At 36.5% G+C, this 24,404-nt stretch overlaps 1 protein-coding gene across 1 annotated transcript in view; it reads right to left on the reverse strand.

The window, feature by feature from the left end:
- The window catches only part of LOC150093402 (uncharacterized), a 233,648-nt gene that overhangs the window by 77,994 nt on the left and 131,250 nt on the right, over positions 1-24,404 (reverse strand). The window contains exon 6 of the mRNA XM_090413608.1: positions 13,139-13,209. Within this exon, the coding sequence (XP_090269734.1) occupies positions 13,139-13,209 (71 nt within the window). The remainder of the gene's footprint in view (positions 1-13,138; positions 13,210-24,404) is intronic.

The raw sequence follows: 24,404 nt of genomic DNA on the forward strand, positions 1-24,404 counted from the left end.
TTCCATCATCATTAATAAACAATTGAACATCTCCTGTCAAGCCTTTCCCAATATCATTAATATACACAGTAAACAAAATAGTCCAAGGACTGATCTCTGAGGGCATGCCACTGGTCACCTTAAATCTAGCAGATTCATGTATCCCCCCCCATAGACCACTTTCTGATACCCTGCCCATTAGCTACAGACTTATCCAAGCCAATAGCTTTTATTTCAATCCCACATTCTCTTGTTTATGCAACAGCCTTTCATGCAGTATCCAATCAAATGCCATAGCAAAGTCCAACCTGTTGGATAAAGGGAATGGATATTCCCTTTATCCAACTCAGCCATAACATTATTATAAAATAAAAACAAATTGCACAGAAATGACCTCACTTTAGTAAATCCATGCTGTTCCTTGCAAAGTAATAGCTTGTTTGTCAGCCCATTTTTGTATGTGAGTTCTTACCAACTTCTTTAAAATCTTCACAGTAACTCCAGAAATACTGCTAAGTTAACAGTCACTCAGTCTTTGCAATACCCTTGTGCAATGAGATTATCATACATTCTTTCCCTTCCCATGGTATCTTTCCTGAGCTGAGACACAAATTATGTCAAACATTTCAAGGACCTGGTCAGTTCTGCTAGGTCCTTGTTATCTTTCCCACATTCTTTAAGCATATGCACTGATATTCCATCTGTCCCTATTAGTGAATCCTTATTCAGGTTATACAACAGCACTAGAATCTCATTCTCCATTCAATGTAGTGGTAGCACTGTGCACTATGTTATATACATACACCAGGTTGATGGATCTTAGCGATGTGAGCATTCATCATTTGATCTATCACATGTGCTTCTGACACAAGGGTACTGTCCACATTCATTGCAGCATAACGATAAAATTATTTTGGGTTGCCTTTAGCCTACACAGCCAATTTCTTTACATACTTCAATTTAGCTCTCTGTACAATACTCGGAACTTTTCTGGTGTGCACTTTATATATTTCATAAATCTTCTTACTCTTCTTCTCACGGCATTCCTTTCACATCATCATCATCTTATGGATCTCTTGCTTACTCAGAGTGCACATCCATTTCACATACACCTCTTTATTCTTCAAAATAGGGATTTTCTTGGGAGGCATTCAGAAAGTGATTTAAGCATCTTTTCAAAGCATCCATACATGCACTGCTGACATCTTTCCCATTCATTAGCTGATACCATGATATCAAAAATAGTAATCTCCTGAGCTTGTCATAATTTTCCGCATTCTAGTTTAGCATGTAACCTGTCATAATTGGAGCATCCATATAGTTAACTCTTCCCAGGTCAGTAAGGCACAATCATTGTACTAACTGTTTTGTCACCAGTTGCTATAACGATTATATCAAATGGGTAACAAAACAATTCACATCTTTAGCTTAGACACCTTCTGATGCTATGATCATAGCATTCTTTGGTTTTGAGTTGCTTCTTTCAGAGGCTGCATTGAGAAAGTTGTCTAGCAACAGCTCAATAAATTCTCCTTCATTTGTTATGAGTTTTCTGTTACCCAATCAATGTTTGGATAATTTAAGTCACCCAGAATGATTACTCATTTAGTATCCATCAGAGTAATTTTGCAGTACATTTCTTCATCCCTGGCAACACCCCACCATATATTCATCATGTCAGCTTCTACTTCACACCAGATAGCCTTCACACCAAACTCACTATTATTACCATTAATAACCATTATTAGTTTCATGGGTTTCTACTCCTAATTTGAGTCATCTGATATCATTAGTAATATTCCCCAACTCCTCTTCTATCTCTTCTGTAATTCCTAAAAATACTATACTTTTACACTCAATTCCAATTACTGCATCTACTCTGACAGTCAAGTTTCACTAATGTCAATAATTTTAGGCAACAACTAATTCATCAAAGTAACAAACTCAACCACTTTGTTTCTAATACTCCTGACATCTGTGTATAGACATAAGTTATCGCCTCGCTTTTTTGTATACTTACATCAGCAGTCTTCATAGCTCAGTTAGACAACTTAATCTTTTCTGTTCCTAGACACGCTCATGCCTGAATCAAAAGCATAGTCTATCTCCTCACCAGTCATAAACATGGTCACTGATATTTGTATCACTATTACACCAACACTCCAGCTGAACTTATATATACACACACATTATCAGCATTCCTCCCAAGATGATAGTTTCCCTGGCTCACTCCAATAAGTAATTTCTCTAAGCACTGATACCAAATCCATTAAGCGTAGGTCATCCCTCTTATACAAGTCTTTATTATTATCAATCTCATTCTACATACAAAAACTAACATCCATTTCTTCTACACAGTCCACACATTGAAAACCTTGCCAAAAGTGCTTGATGTATTGAGGCAAGGACAATTAGATTTTCTGCACCTCTCTCTCTCACAAGAGGTGATGCAACGATTCCTACAATCACCAAGAAAATCTGTCTGACAGGCTGCTCATGAAAATGCAAAATCAAGTGTTTACCACATTTTAAAGCATGGAAAATTTGAAAGTGTTCAAAAGCTACATCCTAAGATTAGTGCATGCCTTGAACTAAGATGATTCTGTTCATAAGGTTGAATTTTGTGAGTGGTTCCTGTCAAAATTAACAAAGCATCCACTGTTTATCAATTTTTGAATCATATGAAATGTCAAAGTCTATGTACTAGTGAACACAGAATCCACAATGGTGGATTATCATCATATTGGACCATTCTTTTTTAATCAAACAGTTACCGATACTTCAACAAACTTCAATGTTTAATTGTGTGTCACAAATTCTTCAGCTATTTGAGTATGAGGAGGATTTTTATTTCCAACATGATGGAGCACTTCCCCATTTTAATCATGATGTCATGACATCAATCTTTTGCAAATAAATGGACTGGACAAGGAAGCAGTGTTGAATACCACGTACATTCACCTGATCTCACACCACCTGGTTATTACTTAAGGGGATACCTCAAAGAGAAAGTTTATGCCACAAAATCTACAACACTTATACAGTTATGGTAAGAAATCGAAGAGGCACACAATTACAAGAGATACATTACTTGATGTTCGCAGATCAGTTTCTCACTGCTATCAGCAAAGCCTTGATGAGAACGAAGGACATTTTAAACACTTGAGATGATGCATCATTTAAATATGAACCATGTAATGTTTTTTATATCTGATCTTTATGGTAACAATTAATTATAAAATTATTAAATTTAAGAAAATAAACATAGCAGTTATCAGCAACCAAACTATGTATACATTTTTTTTTGTGGGGGACATTCAGTGTGTAATATGTGTGTGTGTGTGTACACTGCTTGGAAAGAAGTCAAAGGACACCATGGTGTGAGGAACAAACAGTCATGGCACCCACCTTAATAAGATGTAGGAACTCCTTTAATAGCAATCGCTGCAGCAATCCTATGAGCATACTTTCCACAAGTATATGATAGTGATCAATGGGAATTCTGGACCATTCTTCCTATAGGTATGTAATGAGGTCCTGGATTGTTGTGGGGAGGATGTCCCTTGACATCACCCAATGCTCCAGGTCATCAAACAGATGTTGAATAAGGTTAAGATCAGGGCTCTGTGGAGGCTAGTCAAGTCTGGTGACATTCAGGCCTACAAGCTATGCGGATACAGCAGCCTTGTGACACAGTGCATTGTTTTGCTGAAAGAAAAAAGGGTCAGTTCTGTAGAAACGGTACAAAGTAGAAAGTACTACATTGTCCAGAATATTCAGATACCTCTCAGAGTTCATGTTACCACAAACAGAGGTCTGCAGCCAAACCAGGAAAAACAGGACCATACCATCACACTGTCACCTCGAAATTTCATAGTTGGGGTTAAGCACTCTGATAAGAGACATTTACAAGGCATTCACCACACCCACACCTAACCATCCATCTACTCAGCAGAGGGTATAGCATGATTCTTCATTTCATAACACAACTTTCCTAGCTTCCACATCCCGCTGTACATGCTGTTTGCACCACTGAAGACAAAGCTGTATGTTGGTTCAGGTAATGTGGGGCTTGCATATTGCAGTCCTAGCATGGGAAACCCATGTTGTTTCTAAATGTTTTTTTGCAGATTCATGTTCCAGTCAATGCCCGGAACTCCGCATTCAACATGTTGGCCAACAAATGGCAGTTTTTACACATAATCCTTCGAAGCACCATATAGTCACGTTCAGTGAATGTGATTGGATCGTCCACTGCAGGTAACACTTACAGTTCACTCCCTGCACTTCCATCTCAGTATGATACCACTGATTGTCACGTTCAGTGAATGTGATTGGATCGTCCACTGTAGGTAGCACTTGCAGTTCACTCTCTGCACTTCCATCTCAGTATGATACCACTGATTGTTGACTGGGATGGCCCAATTCATCAACAATTTGCCAAACAGATAGGCCTGCAACATGGCATGCTATCACAATGCTTCTTTCAAACTCTGTCAGTTTCCTTCTAACAGCCATTTCACTCACAAACAATTGCACTGACTTCGGAACATCATATTCCTCCAATTTATATCAGCTACAAACATGTGTCTCATTACATAGCACGATGCACATTGCCCATGGGTGTCAACTGACTTCTCTCCAAGCAGTGTATATGTACATGGACACCTAATCTGGAAGGATTAACCAATGGATCATAAGCTCAGCCAGTTCTTGGTTGAGTAGGCTACCACCAAATATGGTGGTAGCCTACTTCCAATTATATAACTTCGACCCTTAAACAATCCCTGACTGCAACATGCTGAAAGACATTCAGGATATAAGTTTAGATATCTTGAGAAAGAACTGTCATTAGAAGTTCCTATATTTGTGAATAAGTATTAAAATCCAAGCAGTATTATTAACCACTGATTACCTACAGATATTCTGTTAAAAAACTTTCCTTATAAAACGATGAAAGAAAGAAGGAACTTTGTGCTTCCATATTGCCAGCGAAGGTTGGTCGATTGGTAGTGCCTCTGCTTTTAATTGCTCGCATAAACTTAAGCAAGTTTGAGCGCGGTTAGTAGTTAAAAGGGAATCAATCATTCAATGGTGTTGGCACACTCTCCCTCGATGAGTCTTTGGACTCCCTGGAGGTGTCACATAATAATAATAATAATATGTTAAGGCTTAAGTGTTGGGAGGACATCGTGTTGGAGGTTTAATGGAATATTCAGGAAAGGATTAAAAACTAATTTTAATGCTTCCAATATTTTGTCTCAGTCACTGAGACATCTTCAGGGAGCAAATAACTCTTGTAACACACACACACACACACACACACACACACACACACACACACACACACACACACACACACACACACACACACACAAAGACAACACAATACTAAATGAAACACGAGTGACTCTAAAGTTGCTATCTAGGCAATGCACCCTCTATGGACATTTGTAGGCAGCCTAGGATGTAAATTGGAACCTCTGACAATTACTGTTTCCCATTTACGATGGTGAAGCATAGTGATCCAGGAGATCCTGTGGTTGTATCCATGCAGACCATGTAATGTATCCATGCAATGTATAGTTGTGATTGCAGATGTATGATTTGTTCTTCTAAATAGATAGTTGCTGGTCTGCCTGTCTGTCTGAAGTAAGCCAACTGCAGAAACAGAGTACTTTATAAACTCCAGGCACTGAGAGAGGAGGAAGCTGATCTTTGGTAGAACAGATAAGAGCAGCAAGTTTCCAGTGGGAATTAAAAGCTTTTAGAAGGATCTCCTGGAAGAAAATCACCATGCTCCACCATAGCAAATGTAAAAAGGAAAGACTGTTTTTAAAATGTGCAGGGGCACTCAGAAATCAACCTAACTTAAATAAATATGGTTGCATAAAACTTCCCAAAATTTGGGAAACAATAATTTTAAGAGGCCCAACTTTACATCCTAGGCCGCTTACAAAAGCCCATAGGGGGTACTACTCCACCTAGATAAGACTTTAGAGTCACCCACGTGTTTCATTTAGTATTCTATTGTGTTTGTGTGTATGTGTTACAAGAGTTATTTGTGATCCCTGAAGATGTCTCAGTGACTGATACAAAATACTGGAAGCATTAGAATTAGTTTTTAATCCTTTCCTATTGCTGTAAATATTCCATTAAACTTCCAACATGAAGAACTTTGTGCTTAAAGAGTTAGTCTTGCCTAATGGTTATAATGAGAAAACGTAATATTCCAGATATACGAGGGTGGTCTGAAAAGTTCTCAGCCTAACAATGAAAAAACGAATTTATAATTTCAAAATTATTTTTATTTTTCAACATAATCTCCCTCGAGACTAATACATTTATTCCAGTGATGCTCCAGCACCATTATCCCGTCCCTGTAGTGGCTCTTAGTAAGATCTGCAAAATACCCCTCTGCAATCACCTCTTGATTCGAAGAAAAATGCTGACGAGCAAGGAAGAGTTTTAGTTTTGGGAAGAGATAGAAGTCAGAGGGAGCCAAATCTGGGGAATAGGGTGGATGTTCTACCAATTAATAGTGCAGATACCTTAATTTTCCCATTGCCAAAACACCTTTGTGGGCAGGTGCATTGTCCTGATGAAAGATGATTTTTTTCCTTCTGCAAACCGGGTCTTTTCTCACGAATTTTTTCATCTAGTCTGGTTAAAAGATTGGAATGATATTCCCCGGTTATTGTTTTACCCTTTTCAAGATAATTAATAAACAAAATGGCTTTAGCATCCCAAAACACCGATGCATGACCTTTCCTGCTGATGAAAACGACTTTGTCTTCTTTGGTGCTGAACAACTGGCTTCTGTCCACTGTTTTGACTGCCGTTTGGATTCTGGTGTGTAATAGTGAATCCAAGTCTCATCCATAGTAATAAATTGATGCACAAAATCAGTTTTATTCTTGCTAAAAACGCTCCAAGCACTGTTTAGAGATTTTCATGCGAGTTTTTGACCTACTGTGAGTAAGTGCGGCACTCATCTTGCACAAAGCTTTTTCATTTGCAATTCTTCATGCAAAATATATCCTACAGGTTCTTTTGAAATGCCTATAATCTCAGCAATTTCATGCACTTTGACTCGCCAGTCATTCAATACCATGTCGTGCACTTGATGAATGATTTCTGGTGTTGTTACACTTTTTGGACGTCCTTCACGTGGATCATCTTCAAGGCTGGTATGGCCACATTTAAATTCGGCACCCATTTCTTAATTGTCGAAAATGAAGGAGAAGAGTGCCCATAAACTTTTATGAACTTCGAATGAATTTCTTTTGCCGTTAAATCTTCTTTTACAAAGAATTTTATAACCGCACGACACTCAATTTTATCCATTTCAAGGGATACAGACAATATTTTTGCTTCAGACAGCTGTATAAAACAAACTACTTGATAGAATGACTTGCAATTTCACATGGATGCTTATGACAAATGTACCAACTTAGAAAAAAAAATCTCTTGCTGATAATGTTGCCATCTATGGTTGAGGCCAAGAACTTTTCAGACCACCCTCGTATAATGAAAAGTAAAGTTAAGTCTCATGAGATATCTAAGTCCTTTAATTATTAAACAAAAGAACAAGGGCAAGGACCTTTTTATTTTTGTATAAAAGGAAGAGAAGAAGAATCAGCAGTTTGTATTATTATTATTTCACCCTCCATAGAGTCGGCAGACTTATCGTGGGAAATTCATTCAACTGACAATATATTTATCATACCAAATCTAAAGAATCCTTAACACTCCTTGCATTAACAATACATTCTTGTAATGCATTCCATTCACTGACAATTTTCCATGTATAACACTACTGCTTGCACCCTTCTTCACCACAATTTTACATAACTTCCTAGGATAGCCTCTGGTTCTTTCACACCTGACTTCTACTCTATTTAAAATCCTCTGACTAACTTATATATCTCTATCATACCACTTCTTCTTTTCCAATCCACACAATTCCACAATCCACATTTTTTCAGCCTCTCTCTCCATAATTAGCATTCCGGAGTCCTGATATTGTCTTAGTCAGTCATCTCTGGACTATCTCCAATGTTTTCACATCACAATGAAAACCAAATGACCAAATTTGAGCAGAACAGTCCAAGTGTAGTCCAGTGCTTTATACAGTGGCACAACCACTTCCTTATCCCTACATGTTATAGCAGCACTACGACGTGCAGTTTTTGCAACACTTGCAATATACCATCTAAACTTCAGTCTACTGTCAACCATCACTCCCAAATCTCATCCACTTCCTGCAGTATGGTACCATCAATACAGTACATAGCCTTATATTTTTGCACGACTAAATGCAACACCTTGCACTTATTAATATTAAAACTACAACCCCACTTCTTTGTCCAAATCAAAAGTCTTTTCAACATTGCATCATCAGCAAATAAATGAAGATCCCCACTCAGTCCATATGATATATCATTTACAAACAAGTGAAACAGCAGGGGCCTAAGAGCACAAGCCTGGGTCATGCCACGGGTTACCTTCCTTTTTTTGAGACACTGCTCCATCATGCACAACTTGTTGGTATCATTCAGAGAACCAGTCTCTGATCCATCTAACCAATATACTATCTATTCCCATCCTTTTGTAAGAATATCACTGTATATGATTTTCCCTTATCTAACACACTCTTTACCTTATCATAAAATGCAAGTAAATTGCTAAAACAAGAATACCCTTTATAAATCCATGCTGACCATTGATAAAGAATGTTATGTCTCCATCAACCCAATCCTGTATTCTATTCCTAACCAATCTCTCCAACACCTTCACCACAACTGCAGTTATACAGATTGGTCTATTATTGGAAACTTCTATCCTGGAATCATGCTTGTGTAGTGGTACTATTTTGCCTTCTTTTCACTCCTTAGGAACCCTACTCACACTGTGATACTTTCATTAAATAGCCAGGTGAAGGGCATAGCTGACTATTGTGCACATTCCTTAAGAATAGGTGGTATGTCATTTATTCCCACAGACCTATTAACATCTAATCCAATTAACACCTGATTCTTTCACTTCCAATTCTCCTAATACTTGCCTCCCTTCTATATATTGCACTGCATCATTTACATCAGTGTGATATACACTGATACAGTGCTTGTTCAGTAATTTCACTATATCATTGGCAACTGTTATTATGCTGCCGCAACTATCCACAAGTGTCAACCTACCATAATTATTCTTTCTCTTGCTTACATTTTGTGGAAAAATTCCCTTGAGTTAACCTTGGCCTGACCAGCCAATATCCTCTCATACTGCATTTTTCTTTCTTTACCATGCTCATCACTTTCTTGGATCACGGACAATTCATCGCAGGAAAATTCATTGTGCAAACTATTCATTGTGGAAAAAATGTGAATTTCATAAAATACACTTTTATGTATTTATGTATTATTTATTTAGATTTTAATTAGATTTTCATAATATTTTTATTCTCATACAGTGAAAGTAATATTTTATTGATCGGTTTCCTAATTTCTGTTTCATCTTAAAAAGTTGTAAATATTCTTTCTTATTTAGATACTACATGTTCTGCTGATGGAATATTAATATTTACAAAACTAGAATAGGGTGGTTTAGGGAGAAAGGGCACCATATTTAAGAATATTTATTCTGCGAACTGTTCACTGTATTTCTGCACACTTAGACACCCATCCATATATATATATATCTATATATATATATTTTTTTTTTCAGTAAAGAAGAACAAATATAAAATTTTAAATTTCTTAGTGTCATAAAATACTCATATTGGAGGAAAAAGTAAAGACTAGTATTGAAGCCGCAGATGGCAATTTAGCTTATGCTGATTTACATCATTATGACAGCATTTACATAATTTTATTATCATTTATAATTACGCAAAATTGCACCTATGATCTTAAACTAGCTCTGCAAACAATAGCAGTGTACAAGATGTCTTTACTATGCAGGAAAAGTGCAGTGATTTTCAAAATACACATATATTCAATAACTGAAACACCTCACCTTCTGAATTTGTTAAAATAAAAAATATATCACACCTGGATGGATATCTAAATGTGCAGAACAGAAAAATAGTGAATGGTTAGAAGAATAAATATTCTTAAATATTTTGTTCTCCCTAATAACTATTCTAACTATTAATAGAATAGTTAATAGGAATATGTAAATAATTAACTATAATATTAGTTGGAAATAACTATTATCTATAAATATTCTTAAATATCGTGTCCTTTCTCCTTAACTACCTTATCCCAGTTTTGTAAAAATTAATATTCCATCTACAGACTGTAGCATCTAAGTAAGAAAGAATATTAATAACTTTATACAGAATAAAAAATTTCAGAATGTCAAATATAATTAAAATAACAAATAACACATAAAATATTTCTCTCTTTTTTTTCATATATGGGAATGACATGAAATAAGGTTTCAAATTTTCTACACGATGAATTGTCAGTGATGGATTGTTCAGACATGCACCTTCTTAGCCTGCACTTTATACTCTTCATGGATCTGATCACCACCAACTGTCTTGTACCTCCTCCATAGCATTTTCTTTTTCAACACAGCCTACTTGATTTCACTGCTCATTCATTTCACTCCTACTCTATTTACTCGCTTAACCCTTGGTATGCAGTTATATATTGCTTGTGTCAGATACTGCCTTGCAAATTTCCATGCACTGTCAACATCTTTTCTGCTCAGCTCATCTACCCCATATACTGCTTCCTATAAATACCTGCTTTATACTTCCACATATCCATTTTTGGCAGTAACCTTTTCTTGTTTCACCACTTCCCAAACAAGTACCTCATGATCACTCTCACCAACTGATGGCAGTAACACCTCATTAACAACTTAACTTCATCTTGTGAAGTTATCACCAAATCCAAACCATTAAAGCCTCTAGTTGCTTCTGTCACATGATGTTTAAGATATTTATCTCTCAGAAATTCAACAAACTCATTCTCCTTGTTCCCATACACCATCCCTTCTTTCCATTCTATATCCCTGAAATTGAAGTCTCCCATCAGGATCGCCTTCTTTTTACATGCTCTACCAATTTGCCTAAACATTTTGCAATCCGTATTCTCTACATTCCCTGGTCTATAACAACATCCTATCAGATATACTAGCCTGTTAATTTCAACTTCACACCACAGCACAGATTCAAAATCTGTGCATGCAATATCAACTTCACGGTTTATGAACACAATTCTTCTGCAATCATTAACAGCACTCCTCCCCTCCCTCCTTTTTTCACATCCTATGTTTCCAGGAAATTATACGTCCTTCCATTTCTATTCCCGACATCACATTCTCTTCAGACAATCAAGTTCCACTTATACCAATTATCTTTGGGCATACTGACTCAATCAATGCAACAAATTTAGCTCTTTTGTTTTGAATACTCCTTACATTTGTGTACAAGCATAACAATCCCTGTGGCTTTGAAGCCATTCTACCAGCACTAACATTCTCTATTCTAGTTGATAAACCACACCTCTCTTCAGTCTGACCACTCCCATTTCTTTCCCTGATCCTGACTCTGATTTCTATTCCTACCTCTCTCTCATCCTCACCTTTATGCATTCTATCACCGAGGTGCTGCAACAATATTTTCAACTTCTATCCATCTTCCACCTGTTGTACAATCCATTTAGTAAATGATCATCATTTACTACATCAACTTCTTACTTTGTGCCTTCTCAGAAAAAAATAGTCTTTCTAAATGCACAACACCAAACTCATTCAAATGCAATCCATCAACTTTAAACCATTCCAACTTTCCTTCAAATTCACTCTGTAGATTTACAAATTGAATCCCTTGTGCCTCACACAACTCAGAATCTTTCTATTCATTATCTCTGCTCTCCTTCTCAATTCACTAGTCACATCTAGGCAACACTTTTCCAAAAATACTATTATCTTTACCAGCCACGATACCAACTTCCTCAAGTCCCAGTCCCTATCAATACTTTTTTTTTTTTTGCCAACTAAGTCTTTTGTGCCAACAACTACCACTAATTTCAATGCTTAGCCTTTCATTTTCTGCAAGACATCAGCTATTTGCTTCATTGTTCCACCAGGAAAGCATATTTTGTACACTTTATTAGTCATCACATCTCTAATGTGATGACTAATAAAGTCCTTAAATGAGGACTGAGTCCTCATTTAATGATATATGACTATCCTTTGACTCTTTTTTTCATAATACTAACTTCCTCCCTCTCATTCTCATCAGCCAATCTCTTCTTTAGATGTTTAATATCCTCTTCTAGATGTTTCATTTCACTTTTCATTTTCACTAACTCTTGCCTAAGCTTTCCTAGTATGATCCTGACTCTTGCTTCCATTTCTAATCGCTGCAATCTATCAAGACGCTTTTCACATAGGTTAATGCTTTTCTTCTTTTCATTTACCCAAACAGCCCACAAATATTTCACATATTTCAGAGCATACATTTAGCAATTTTCACAATACAGCCACTGCAAAAAAAATCTAAGGCAGAACTCAATCTACATTATACAGAAGCTTTCCACGTGACCAACGTGCACTTTTTTTTCCTTTTTTTTTTTTTTCCTTTACGAACGTCATTTTCAGAAGCAGCAACAATAAACAAGAAGCAAAACACAATACAAACAAGAAAAATTCCTACAACAACACTACTGAAGGACACTATCCAGACTTAAAAAATGCAGCACAATTTGCAATAAAAAGGCACATTATACACTAATTTAAAAAAAAAAGTAATAAGAAATACAGAAAAGAACACTGTGCAGTGAAAAAATTAATAAAATAATTTTAACAAAAATTTCTATAACTTTCATCAGTTATAGAAATGACAGTAGAACCAAAATTTTGTTTGCACATTTAAATATTTGGACATAGGCTTGACTTTAGTCAACACTATATGCAAAAAAAAAAAATCGTTTTTGATAATCAGTGTAAGCTGGCTGTAACAGATTAAATTAATCCTGCAACCCACTAGTGGATCATGACCTGCACTTTGAAAAACATTGCAATAATATAGATGACTCATCTGCAAAACTAGAATGCTATTCCAAAACCTTTTTTTGTATTATGATTACCAAAAAATTTAGGAAATAGTGAAAAAGATATGAAACTCTTATATAAACCTTACCTGTTGCTCTATTTTTCTTTGCTTCAGATATTCAATTAATGGTGTGGTTAATTTTGGCACACCGTTATTAGCTGGAAAAATATACAATTATTTATAAGATTATGTATAATACAGATTATTTATTTTCACTTTTCTTTAACAAATCTGAGAAAAAAATAGTTTTAAAAGTATAAATAATTTAGAAAAATGAACAATATCATATCAATGCAAGCAATTTTGATACATACAGTGAAAGAATTTAAAAATTCATGTGTTAATTGTTTCATGGATGTCTTAGGAACAGTGCAGAACTTCTACATATGATCCTTAAATGGAAACCCTGTACTGTTTCAATTATTTTAAATTGTATGAATATTTCAAATGCAGATATATGTTGTAAAAAAACTGAAAACATTAAGCACAGCAGTAACAAATATTGTCAATTTTTTTTAAATTTATTTTTTTATATAGTCCAGAAACCCTGCTCTACAGATCAAACATGGAACATTTCCAACTTTTGAACATTTAATCCTTTACATAATGCAGACTAGATTAGATTTTTTTTTTTTTTTTTCCCCATAGGAAAAAGTATAGCATCATAAAGCTGGGAGGCACCCTAGAAACCAGTTCTCTTAAATCCAACCGATTACTCTAGAAATGGGCATCCAAAGAAGTTTTCGGATATCTACAGGCTTAATTTATCAACTAGCCCAATTTCTTTTAATTGATTATACTACCATTTAAAATTAGCAAGGTAAATTCACCTAATTTCTCAATACACACAAATCACTTGACTCAAATTTGGAATATCGTAAAATCCACAGAGCTTTTTTGTTGAACTGTCACAATCTTGAAACTTACTAAGTAAAATGGTATCATATATGCAAAAGTCTATGAAGGGAAAAGAGCTATTTTAAGTTAGTTAACTATCACACCTGGAGTGAAAAATTTTTGTATTTAAAATATCAGCATTCTTTGGTGGAAATTCTATAAATATAATATTAAATGATTTATGGCTTTTATTAATTTGAACGGTGGAATTCATTACAGAAACATTTTTAGTAGTATTAACTCATTAAACCATATAACAACAAAACAAACTATATTATTTATTAAGCTGCAGATGTTCTGATAGATTCAAACCAACAACTTGTCAAAGAATCACTTCAATCAAGTGCAAAACAATTCAAAACTGTAATTGGGAAGAGAGAGAGAGAGAGAGAACAAGACCTACTACATGGCGCTAGTGAGCCAAGCGCTGTGGACGTGTCTAAGAAGAGCTCCTGATTTTTATAAGTTATTCTAAGAATAATTAAGTATATATGTGTAATTGTTTGAGTAAGCATTCTGTAAACGTTGTGCGCTACAGTATTATTAGTGTGGGGGATATTTCTTGCCTAAACTTAATTATGGAATCGTTATTATTAGACCTAGTAACCTGCAGGGGGGAGGGGATATGGCATTGTCATTCCATGATTTTAATTTAGATTTCAGTTGTTTCGTTAAGTGTGAAGTCTGTTATATGTATTCTTTCGATTACATAAATGATTTGTGGATATTTAGCACAGATGGAAGAAGGGTGTGTGTGTGAAGTATGACCTGAAGGAAGAACTGATGAATGCAAATATGAAATTGATGACAGAAAGTGTTAGTAACGAGAATGTCATGGGGAACATGAGTGCACGTTTGAAAGAGAAGGGTGGCGAGAAAGAGAGGTGAAAAAATGTTAAAAAATCAGTAAAAAAAGAAAAAGAGCAATTTGAAAACCGTAACGGATGTTAAAAGGGACAAAAGTGAGGCGAGAATGGCGGAAGGAAATGGAATTGAGAGAACGAATGAAACTAGAAATGGCGTGATGCAGAAATTGAAAGTTAAAAAAAAAACGAAAGAATGAATGATGGCAAAGTTGGACGCATGTTGGACTGAAAGTCCGGAAACAAATAAAGATGAATGAGAGTGAAAGTGAGAAGAATGATAGCGAAAGTTGGACGTATGTTGGACAAAAAGTACGGAAACAAAGAAGGATGAATGAGAGTGAAAGTGAGAAGAGGGGGTCGAGAGTTAGAAAGATTGAATGATAGAGAGAATGTGTCGTGAGATTTGGAAGCTGAATTGGATTGGATGAGGCAAGAAATGAAATGGATGCGGAATGAAATTAAGAGAATTCATGTCAAAACTATCAAAATAAATCATGATGGCATGAAAGAGTTAACGAAAGATAAGCGAGTGGCGTTGTATGGTGACTCCATTATTAAAGGTGTGCTAGAGGATAGAATGCACAAGGTATGTTTTCCAGGCGATAAAATGAGTAGAGTGATTGAGGCATTGGATATGAGGCGGGAGCGAGCAAAAGAGTTAATAGTATTAATTGGTACAAATGATTTGAGAGAGGACAAAGAGCGTGTCAGAATGTATCAGGAGGCTGCTTGGAAGGATAAAAGAGAGTAGTGACAGGAAGGGTAGTCAGTGTGTTGCCTAAGTATGACTGCGGTGAAATGAGGCGGAGAGCAAGGATTATGAATGATATGCTGGCTGAAATGTGTGAGGAGATGGGAGTACAGTTTGTTAATGTGTGGAATGAGTTTGAGGAACGAAATGAGCTGTATGGGAGCGATGGACTGCATTTGAGTGGTTATGATGTGAGTCGCTTGGAGAGACTGCTGCTGGAAGGTAGAGAAGTGAATAGAGAGAATGAATCAGATCGAGAGGGGAAGTGATGTGGAAGAGCAGGAGAGATTGAAGAAGTGGATATGAATGGGGAAGTGAGTGGTATGAGTATAGAAAATGAGAGAATGGGTGTGCAAGAGGAGCAGGGAAACAGGGAGGCTCAGGGTGGACAGGGGTACACAGCGTGAGAAAGGTGGATGCTCCAAGAGGAGGTGAGAGCATGTGTAGGTAGGAAAGGAATGGGATGACCTGGGATCAAGAGGAAAGAGTTGGAATTGAAAAAGGTTCTAAAATGAAGAAGCAGAAAGGGAAATGGCTCCGGTCTAGCATGGAGAGATCACATATGAGCGGTATCAGTGGAACTAGCTGTAGATCCAGTAAGGAGCTGTTGTGTTTGTATACCAATGCTAGAAGTATAAAAAACAAGGCAGATGAAATGGTTGCACTAATTGTGTCTGTTCACCCAAAGATTGTTGGAATAAGTGAGACATGGTTGGAAGAGGATGATATCCTGACAGGAATAGAGATGGAAGGGTATGATGTGTTTCGTGAGGATAGAAGGGGTAAAAAGGGGAGGGGGAGTACTATTGATGAAAGAGTTATGTCCATACAAAGTAGAGATGCAAGATGGAAATAGTGCCAGTGGTTTGAAGCAGTATGGTGTGAGATAAATAGAATCAAATACTTGGCGGGATGTTGTTATAGACCAGGTAATGTGGATGGTGGTGATAGTGAAATGTATAGTCAAATTAGCCAAACAAATAAAAGGGTAATCATTATGGGTGATTTTAATTATGGCAATATAGACTGGAATGATGAGATAGCAACTGGAGTAAAGAAAATGAGTTTCCTGAGTTTTTGAGGGATAACTACCTCAGACAGTATGTAACAGAGGGCACACGAGGATTAAGGGTCTTGGATTTGGTCATCTCATCAGAGGATGTAATTATAAATGAGGTGTCAAATCATCCACCAATTGGTGAGAGTGCCCATGAGGAGATTACCTGGGTGGTTGCCAGCAGTGTGAGGACCCCTGTGAGAAAAGGGTATATGTGGAACTACAAGGGGGATGATTATGAAGAGCTCAGGAGACAGCTTGTGGGTGTAGCATGGAATGAGGAGTTAGCTGGAAAAGAGATCAATGCAGCTTGGGGGATTTTCAAGAACTATCTAGTAGAAGCAATGTCTAAATGTATTCCAAGGGTCAGAAGGTTAAATAAGGTAAGTGTGAAATGGATGAATAAAGAGATTAAGCATGCGATACAGAGAAAAAGGGCATCGTGGAGGCAGCATAAGAGAAGTGGAAATAACCAATTTCATAAGGTCTACAAAGACCAGGCAAAGAGGGTGACTTGGTTGGTGAGAGTAGCTAAAGAGAGGTATGAACAGCAGTTAGCTAATGAAGCCAAAAAGAATCCTAGGGAGTTCTTTCGATATGTAGCCAGCAAAAGAAAGAATGATTATGGAAGGATGACACTGATTGGAGAAAATGGCATAAAGACAGCTGTTGCAGAATGTGTGGTGGAGATAGTTAATGAGCAGTTCATAATGATCTTTCAATCTTGTGAATGTGACTTCATGGAGAGATTGAGAGCAGTTGATGATGGGGGAGGAGAGACTGACTGTAAGTGAGCAAGAGGTGTTTGGGGAGTTGAGTAAACTAGATGTAAATAAAGCTGTGGGACTTGATAATATATCACAGTGTATTCTGAAGGAATGTACTAGGGAGTTGACACCTGCCTTGACATATTTTTTTAATACAAGTCTTGCATTTGGTCAAGTTCCTAAGGAGTGGAAGGAGGGCAAGATTGTGCCACTTCATAAAGGAGATGATCAAACTCAAGCATCAAACTATGGGCCTATCTGTGTGTCAGGTGTTGTGGTTAAGTTGTTGGAGAAGCTTGCGAGAACTATGATCCAGAGTTGGGTTGACAACAATGATATAATCTTTGATGGACAGCATGGATTTGCTAAAGGGAGGTCATGTTTTAGTAATCTACTTACTTATTAGAATAAAGTGACTGCTTCCTTGGACAGAGGAGAAGTATACACAGTAATATACTTGGATTTTGCAAAGGCTATTGATAGAGTAACTCATGATAAGTTGACAGTCAAACTAGAACAGATGAGGTTGGATATTAGATTAGTGCATTGGATTGGAGACTGGCTATCTGATAGGTATCAACAAGTTGTGTATGGGGGTGCAATATCTAGGAAAAGGAAAGTCACTAGTGGAATGCCTCAGGGGTCTGTTTTAGGGATAATTACTGTTTAACTTGTATATTAACGATATTGGCGAAGATTTGGATGGAGATATTCAGTTATTTGCAGATGATGCAAAGTTGGGACGAACCATAAAGAGTAGTGAAGATATTGTGACCTTGCAAGAAGACTTGAATAAATTGAGTGATTGGGCATGGAAATGGGGATGTGAGTTAAATGTTGCAAAATGTAAGGTTGTATGATAGTACTACATGAAAAATTTACATCATTACTAACTTCCTATCTACAATTTTCCTCCAAATCAGTCTGTTACTAGTCAAGATTCCAACATTATCAGATCTTATATTTCTATCTTCTAAGGCACTTTTGAACATATCAATCCACTTATATTTTGGTATTCCTCTGGGTCTTTTTCTTGCCAACCTGGCAGAGAACACTTATTTTCTTATATCTCATTTTTAATATGATATTGCTATTGATGCCATCTGTTCATGCCCCTAATCTTTCTCAGGATTCTCATATCTTCGGTCTCTAGTCTCTGGTCAAGTTTTACTTCTGATCCAGCTCTCAGATCCATAAGTTAAAATCGGTTTGAACACTGTCTTGTATATAGCTAATTTAGTGTATTGACTAATTTCTCTCTTATTCTATATAAATGTATTCAGTTGACTTCCTACCATGTCAGCTTTGTTGATTCTGTTGTCTATTTCCATACTGAATTTACCATCTTCACTAAAAATTGCATCTAAGTAGCTGAAATATTTTACTTGTTCTAGAGGTTCTCAATTCACAATGCAGTTGATATTTTCAATGCTTCTCCTATTTTCATTGTCTTTGTCTTGTTATTGCTGACCTTCATACCATATCTATTCCAACAGTTATTCATTTTAGTCAGGGAATATCTTGCAGACTTCTAGCAGATTTATTTAGAAGTATAACATCATCCACATAAAGCAAAGAGTTGACACTATACATCTCCAATTTTGATATTAGGTTTAATATCACTTTCCTTCATAATGTGAACCATATAGATAATGAATAACAGAGGGAATAATGTACATCCTTGCTGATGTCAGATATAACATTAAACCATCTTCCTGTATACTTCAAGTTTAACTGCTGACTACATCTCAAAGACTAAGTATTGCTTGATATAACCCCATTGACATCATATACCTGTAGCATTTTGAATAGCTTCTGTCTTGGCACCGTGTCATATGGCTTTTTCAGATCTACAAAACTTAAATACAGATCTTTGTTATATTCCTGTGATTTCTCAACTATTTGTCGTAAAGTGAAAATCTGATCCTGACAGCCTCTATTTGGCCTGAATCCAGCTTGTTCTTCACCAAGTTGTTTATTATTTTAATGGTATAATAGAACACAGAAACTAAGTAAATAATTAATTTTTGTTCTTCACCAAGTTTTTCTTCCATAATCCTTCTCAAGCGTTTCTCAAGTGTACTTGCGTAAATCTTACCAGGAACACTCAGTACAGAAATACCTCAGTAATTCTCACATTCAGTTTTTTTCTCTTTTTATATATGGGTACTATGAGAGGTCTACTCCAATCATCCAGAATTCATCCCTCTGTCCAGACGTTCTGAGTTATGCAGTGGGGCCACTGTAAGACTTTTATACCTCCATGCAATGGCTGGCTGTATACCTAGAGTCCAAATAATAAATCAAGTTGGGGTTAAATGGATGAATAACACTATTAAGCTTGAGCTGCAAAAAAAGAAACAACTATGGAGGGAATTTAAGGAGATAGGTGACCAGCAGGCACATGAACGGTATAAAGCACAGAAGGGTAACGAGTGTGGTAAGAAAAGCATAAACAGATTATGAAAGAACATTAGCCATGCAGGCTAAAGAGAATCCCAAACCATTTTTTCAATACGTTGCAAGTAAAAGAAAAAATGCATATAGCAGAATGATTTTAAGGAATGTCGATGGTAGGGAGGTAACCGAGTCAGTTGATATAGTTGAATTACTGAGCGAGCACTTTGCAAGAGTATATCATCCAGGTGGTGACATTGCAGGAAAGAATGAACCAATAGATTATACGGGAATTGTGGTAAATGAAGTGGAGGTGAATAGTCTATTACAAAACCTCAATGTCAATACTTCTATGGGATTGGATGGCATACCAGCTCGTGTCATATGTGAAGCGGCTAAAGAACTGTCAGTGCCCTTGACCATTTTGTTTAATTTGAGTCTCGGATCTGGGTTAGTCCCGAGGGGGGGGGGTGGAAAGAGGGGAAAATAGTTCCACTGCATAAGGGAGGTTCCAAGACTGCTGTTGTAAATTACTGACTGATTAGCATATCAGGAATCGTTGTCAATGTCTTGGAGAAAATAGTCAAGAGAAAAATACAGGATTGGATAGATGAAAATGGGATACTGTATGGGAGACAACATGGTTTTGTGAAGGGTAGATCATGCCTCAGTAACTTGCTCACATTTTATAACACAGTGACGGCTGAACTGGATAAGGGTAATGGATTTACAGTGATTCTACTAGACCTTGCTAAGGTTTGACAGGATACCACATGGAATTCTAATCAGTAAACTGCAGCATATGGGGATGGATATAGGGTTGGTGAGATGGATAGGACGGTGGTTGATGGAGAGATATCAGAGAGTGGTTTATTCAGAAGTAGAGTCCAACAGACGGCCTGTGACTTGTGGTGTGCCACAGGGTTCTGTTCTTAGACCACTACTTTTCAATTTGTTCATTAACGATATAGGAAAGGATCTGAGAAGAAGCGTTCACTTGTTTGCTGATGATGCAAAGTTGGGTAGAGCAATAGTGAGTGCACAGGATGACAAAATTTTGCAAGATGATTTGGATAGTTTGGAGGACTGGGCTAAGGAAAATGGATGTCAATTTAATGTGGCAAAGTGTAAGGTTATGCATTTTTGGGTGAAAAGATTAGCAGCAGTATATCACATTGGCGGAACCGTGCTCCAGGAGATCGATGAGGTCAGGGATTTGGGAGTGCTGGTGGATAGGAAGTTGAAGTTTAGGGGGCACCTTGCCCCCTAAACTTCAACTTGAAAAATACTTTAACAAGCAGAGAAAAACAAGTTATTGTTCCTCTATATTGAGCCTTGATAAAACCCCATCTAAACTACTGTGCCCAGATATAGGCGCAGGGTTTCTTATTGATGGGGTGGAGAGAGAGACGAGTGACCAAGATGATAGCAGGTCTGTGGAATGAACCTATGAGAACAGGTTGAAGATTTGTGGGTTGCAGAAATTGGTTGATAGGCAGAAAAGGGGTGATATGATTGAGACATTCAAATTACTGAAGGGTTTCTATAAGATTAATTCAGAAGATATTTTTGAGAATAGGACTGGTGGTGGGAGGACTAGGGGCCATCCATGGAAGCTGGGCAAGAATGTGGTTAGCAAGGGTGTTAGAATTAGGTTTTTTACTTGGTGAGTGGTGAATGAGTGGAATAAGCTGCTAGAGTCTGTTGTGGGTGCCATGACTGTGAATGAGTTCAGGGCAAGGTATGATAGATACTGTGTGAATGTCGAATAGTTGTTCTTGACATGATGTTAGGGCCTCCCTCGAAGAGTCTGTCGACTCCCTAGAGTTGCCCGTAATAATGATAATAATACTTGATCATTTCTGGTCGAATATAATCTACTCCTGCTGCCTTTCCACATTTCAGGCCTTTGATGGTTTTTTCTACTTCAAGTATGGATATGTATTACTGACTGACTGCATGTCTGTTGAGTGTTTTTTTTACCACTTGCTATCTGCTTGTTTCATTTAGCAATTTTTCAAGGTAATTATTCCATACTTCAAGGATATTTTTTTTTCCAGTTTTCATGTCACCTATATCTTCTCTAATTCCTTTAACAGCACTCTTTCCTCCATTTCTGAGCTTCTTCAACAATCTCCAGAATATCTTGACCCACTGATATTTATTTTCTTATTATTCTTGATATTTATTTTCTATGTTATTACCAAAGTCTTCCCATGACTTTTATTTAGCTAGTTTTACATAGTGTTTACCTTTCACATACATTTGTCTCTGTATTCTCTAAGAGCACATACTGACTTATTTGTCAAGAACTTTTGATATGCTTTCTTCTTTTCCTTCACTGCCTCTTTAACTTCCTGTGTCCACCCTGGAGTTCTGATTTTTCTATTCTTGCAGACAACCTCACCACATGCCTCTCTGGCTGAATTAATCAATGTTTTCTTCAGGATGTGCTTATGAATCTCCAAGGTTTGGTTCATGTTCTCAAGCTCTTTGATTTTTTCTTGAATAATATTTGTGCATTTTAGTCTACAGTTCACATTCTGAGAGCTGCTCAACTTTTATTCGCTTTACTACTTTCTTTTTTTTTTTTTTTCAATATGAAATTCAATTTTATCCTGCTCAAGACTAAATGGTGATCACTTTCAATTTCAAATGCTCTGTACAGTCTGGTGTTCTGCACCAGAGAGTAAACATCACTATGAACAATAACATAGTAGATGAAACTTTTCTTATTCTTGCCTCTTCTCTCCATGTGAATTTGTGCACATTTTTATGTTGGAACATGGTGTTATTAATAACCAGTCCATGTGCTGAGAAGAAATCCAACAGGTATTTGCCATTATTATTAGCTTTGCTCTTTTCTCAATTTTCCCAAAATATTTCTGTATGTCTCACAATCATTTCCTACTCTGCTATTTAGATCCCCAACAAGGACCAACTTTTCCTTTTTCATTGTGTCAGTTACTTTCTCTAAAGCCTCAAAAAATTCCTCCACTTCTTCCTTAGTAGAATCTTCTGTGGGACCATAGGCACAAATAAGTCTCATTTTCCAGTTTCCCATTCTGATATTTGCCCACATCACTTTACTTGATATTGCCTGCCATTCAAGAAGATTAGCCTCATATTTACTGTTGAATACTATGGCTACTCCTTCTTTTCCTTGATTGTCATTGCCTGAATATAACATTTTGTATTTATTACTCAGAAAGATCTCACCAGCTTTTGTCTTTTTTGTTTCAATTATCCCTATTATGTTGATCTGGTACTTATCTAATTCCTCAGCTAGTTCCATTTCTTTGCAATTCAGGCTTCTTATGTTGATAGTACTGATCTTGAACTCCTGTGAACTGTGGCTTGAACACAAGATTAGGAGAGTGCAATGTTGATGATATCTCTGTTTTTCAGATTTGTAACAGTTTCTTATGCAATATGATGAACTTATTCATTTCATAGATGTCTAACAAGCAGTCTTCTAGTCCTGACTTGCCATAATGATGCTGGCATGAAGAATTTTTTATATTCTTCCAAGTAGATCATGAGTGTTCTTCCTTTAAGTCACATAGGAAGCTCTTCTGAATGTATCAGAGTTAACTTAATCCTTGGAGGAATGGATAAATGTTGATATGTACATAGTACATACATAGTTTGATATGTATGTACTATGTGGTGTGAAAGAATAAATCTTATAATTTATACCATTTAAGCACGAATAATGAATACCAGCCCACGCATAGTGCTGATAGACGATTTGCAAATACATGTGTGTGTGGTGGTGGTGGTGGTATGGGGGGGGGGGATAGTTCATTTTTAAAAAGAACCGAGAAGAGGAGAAGAAAAACTGTTGAAAAAATATGGGGAAGAACAAGACATGGGGGTTCAGATAAAATGGGAGATGTCATGACCAGATTTTTACTTTAAGAAAAATAGTCTAGAAATCATAGGAATATACTATTGACTGTTATAACAATCTCACTCACTACAAAAGACTAATGCAAAGTTACAACCAAAGCAACATAGTAAATTATATTTGACAAAAGACTATATTTTAATCTTTAATCCAAGCATGGCAAACAAAGTTTGCAAGTAAAATATCCTCTTCATGACTGGGCTACTTGTATATGGAGGCAAATGACTTCACATAAAAATTATACTAATATCAGTTTTTAGAGGAACTTTTGATATACAAAAAATAATACATGAACACACTAGATATATAAAATTTATGATTATTATTTCAGTAACTTCCATGTTGCACAGTTCTACATGCTACACTGATGAAGTGTTCGTTAAATAATTCCACTATATCATTTGCTATGGTTACTCTGCTACTATAACTATCTACCAGTGTCAATGTGCCATAATTATTTTTCCTCTTGCTTGCCATAAACAGAAAGATTCACCATGGATTAGCCTTGACCTAACTGACCAATCTCCTCTCATATTCTACTTTTTCTTTTTTAATCACACTTTTCACTTTTCTGGCCTGCAGTTTATATTCTTCATGCATCTGTTCACTACAAACTGTTTTGTACCTCCTTCATAACACTGCTTGGTTGATTTCATTGTTCATCCATCTCACTCCCTATTTTCTTAACTCTTAGGAACAACCTAATCT

This window comes from Typopeltis vanoorti, chromosome 24 (assembly GCF_054136105.1).
Source record: "Typopeltis vanoorti isolate ZY-2024b chromosome 24, IOZ_Tvanoo_1.0, whole genome shotgun sequence".
Lineage (NCBI taxonomy): Eukaryota > Metazoa > Arthropoda > Arachnida > Uropygi > Thelyphonidae > Typopeltis > Typopeltis vanoorti.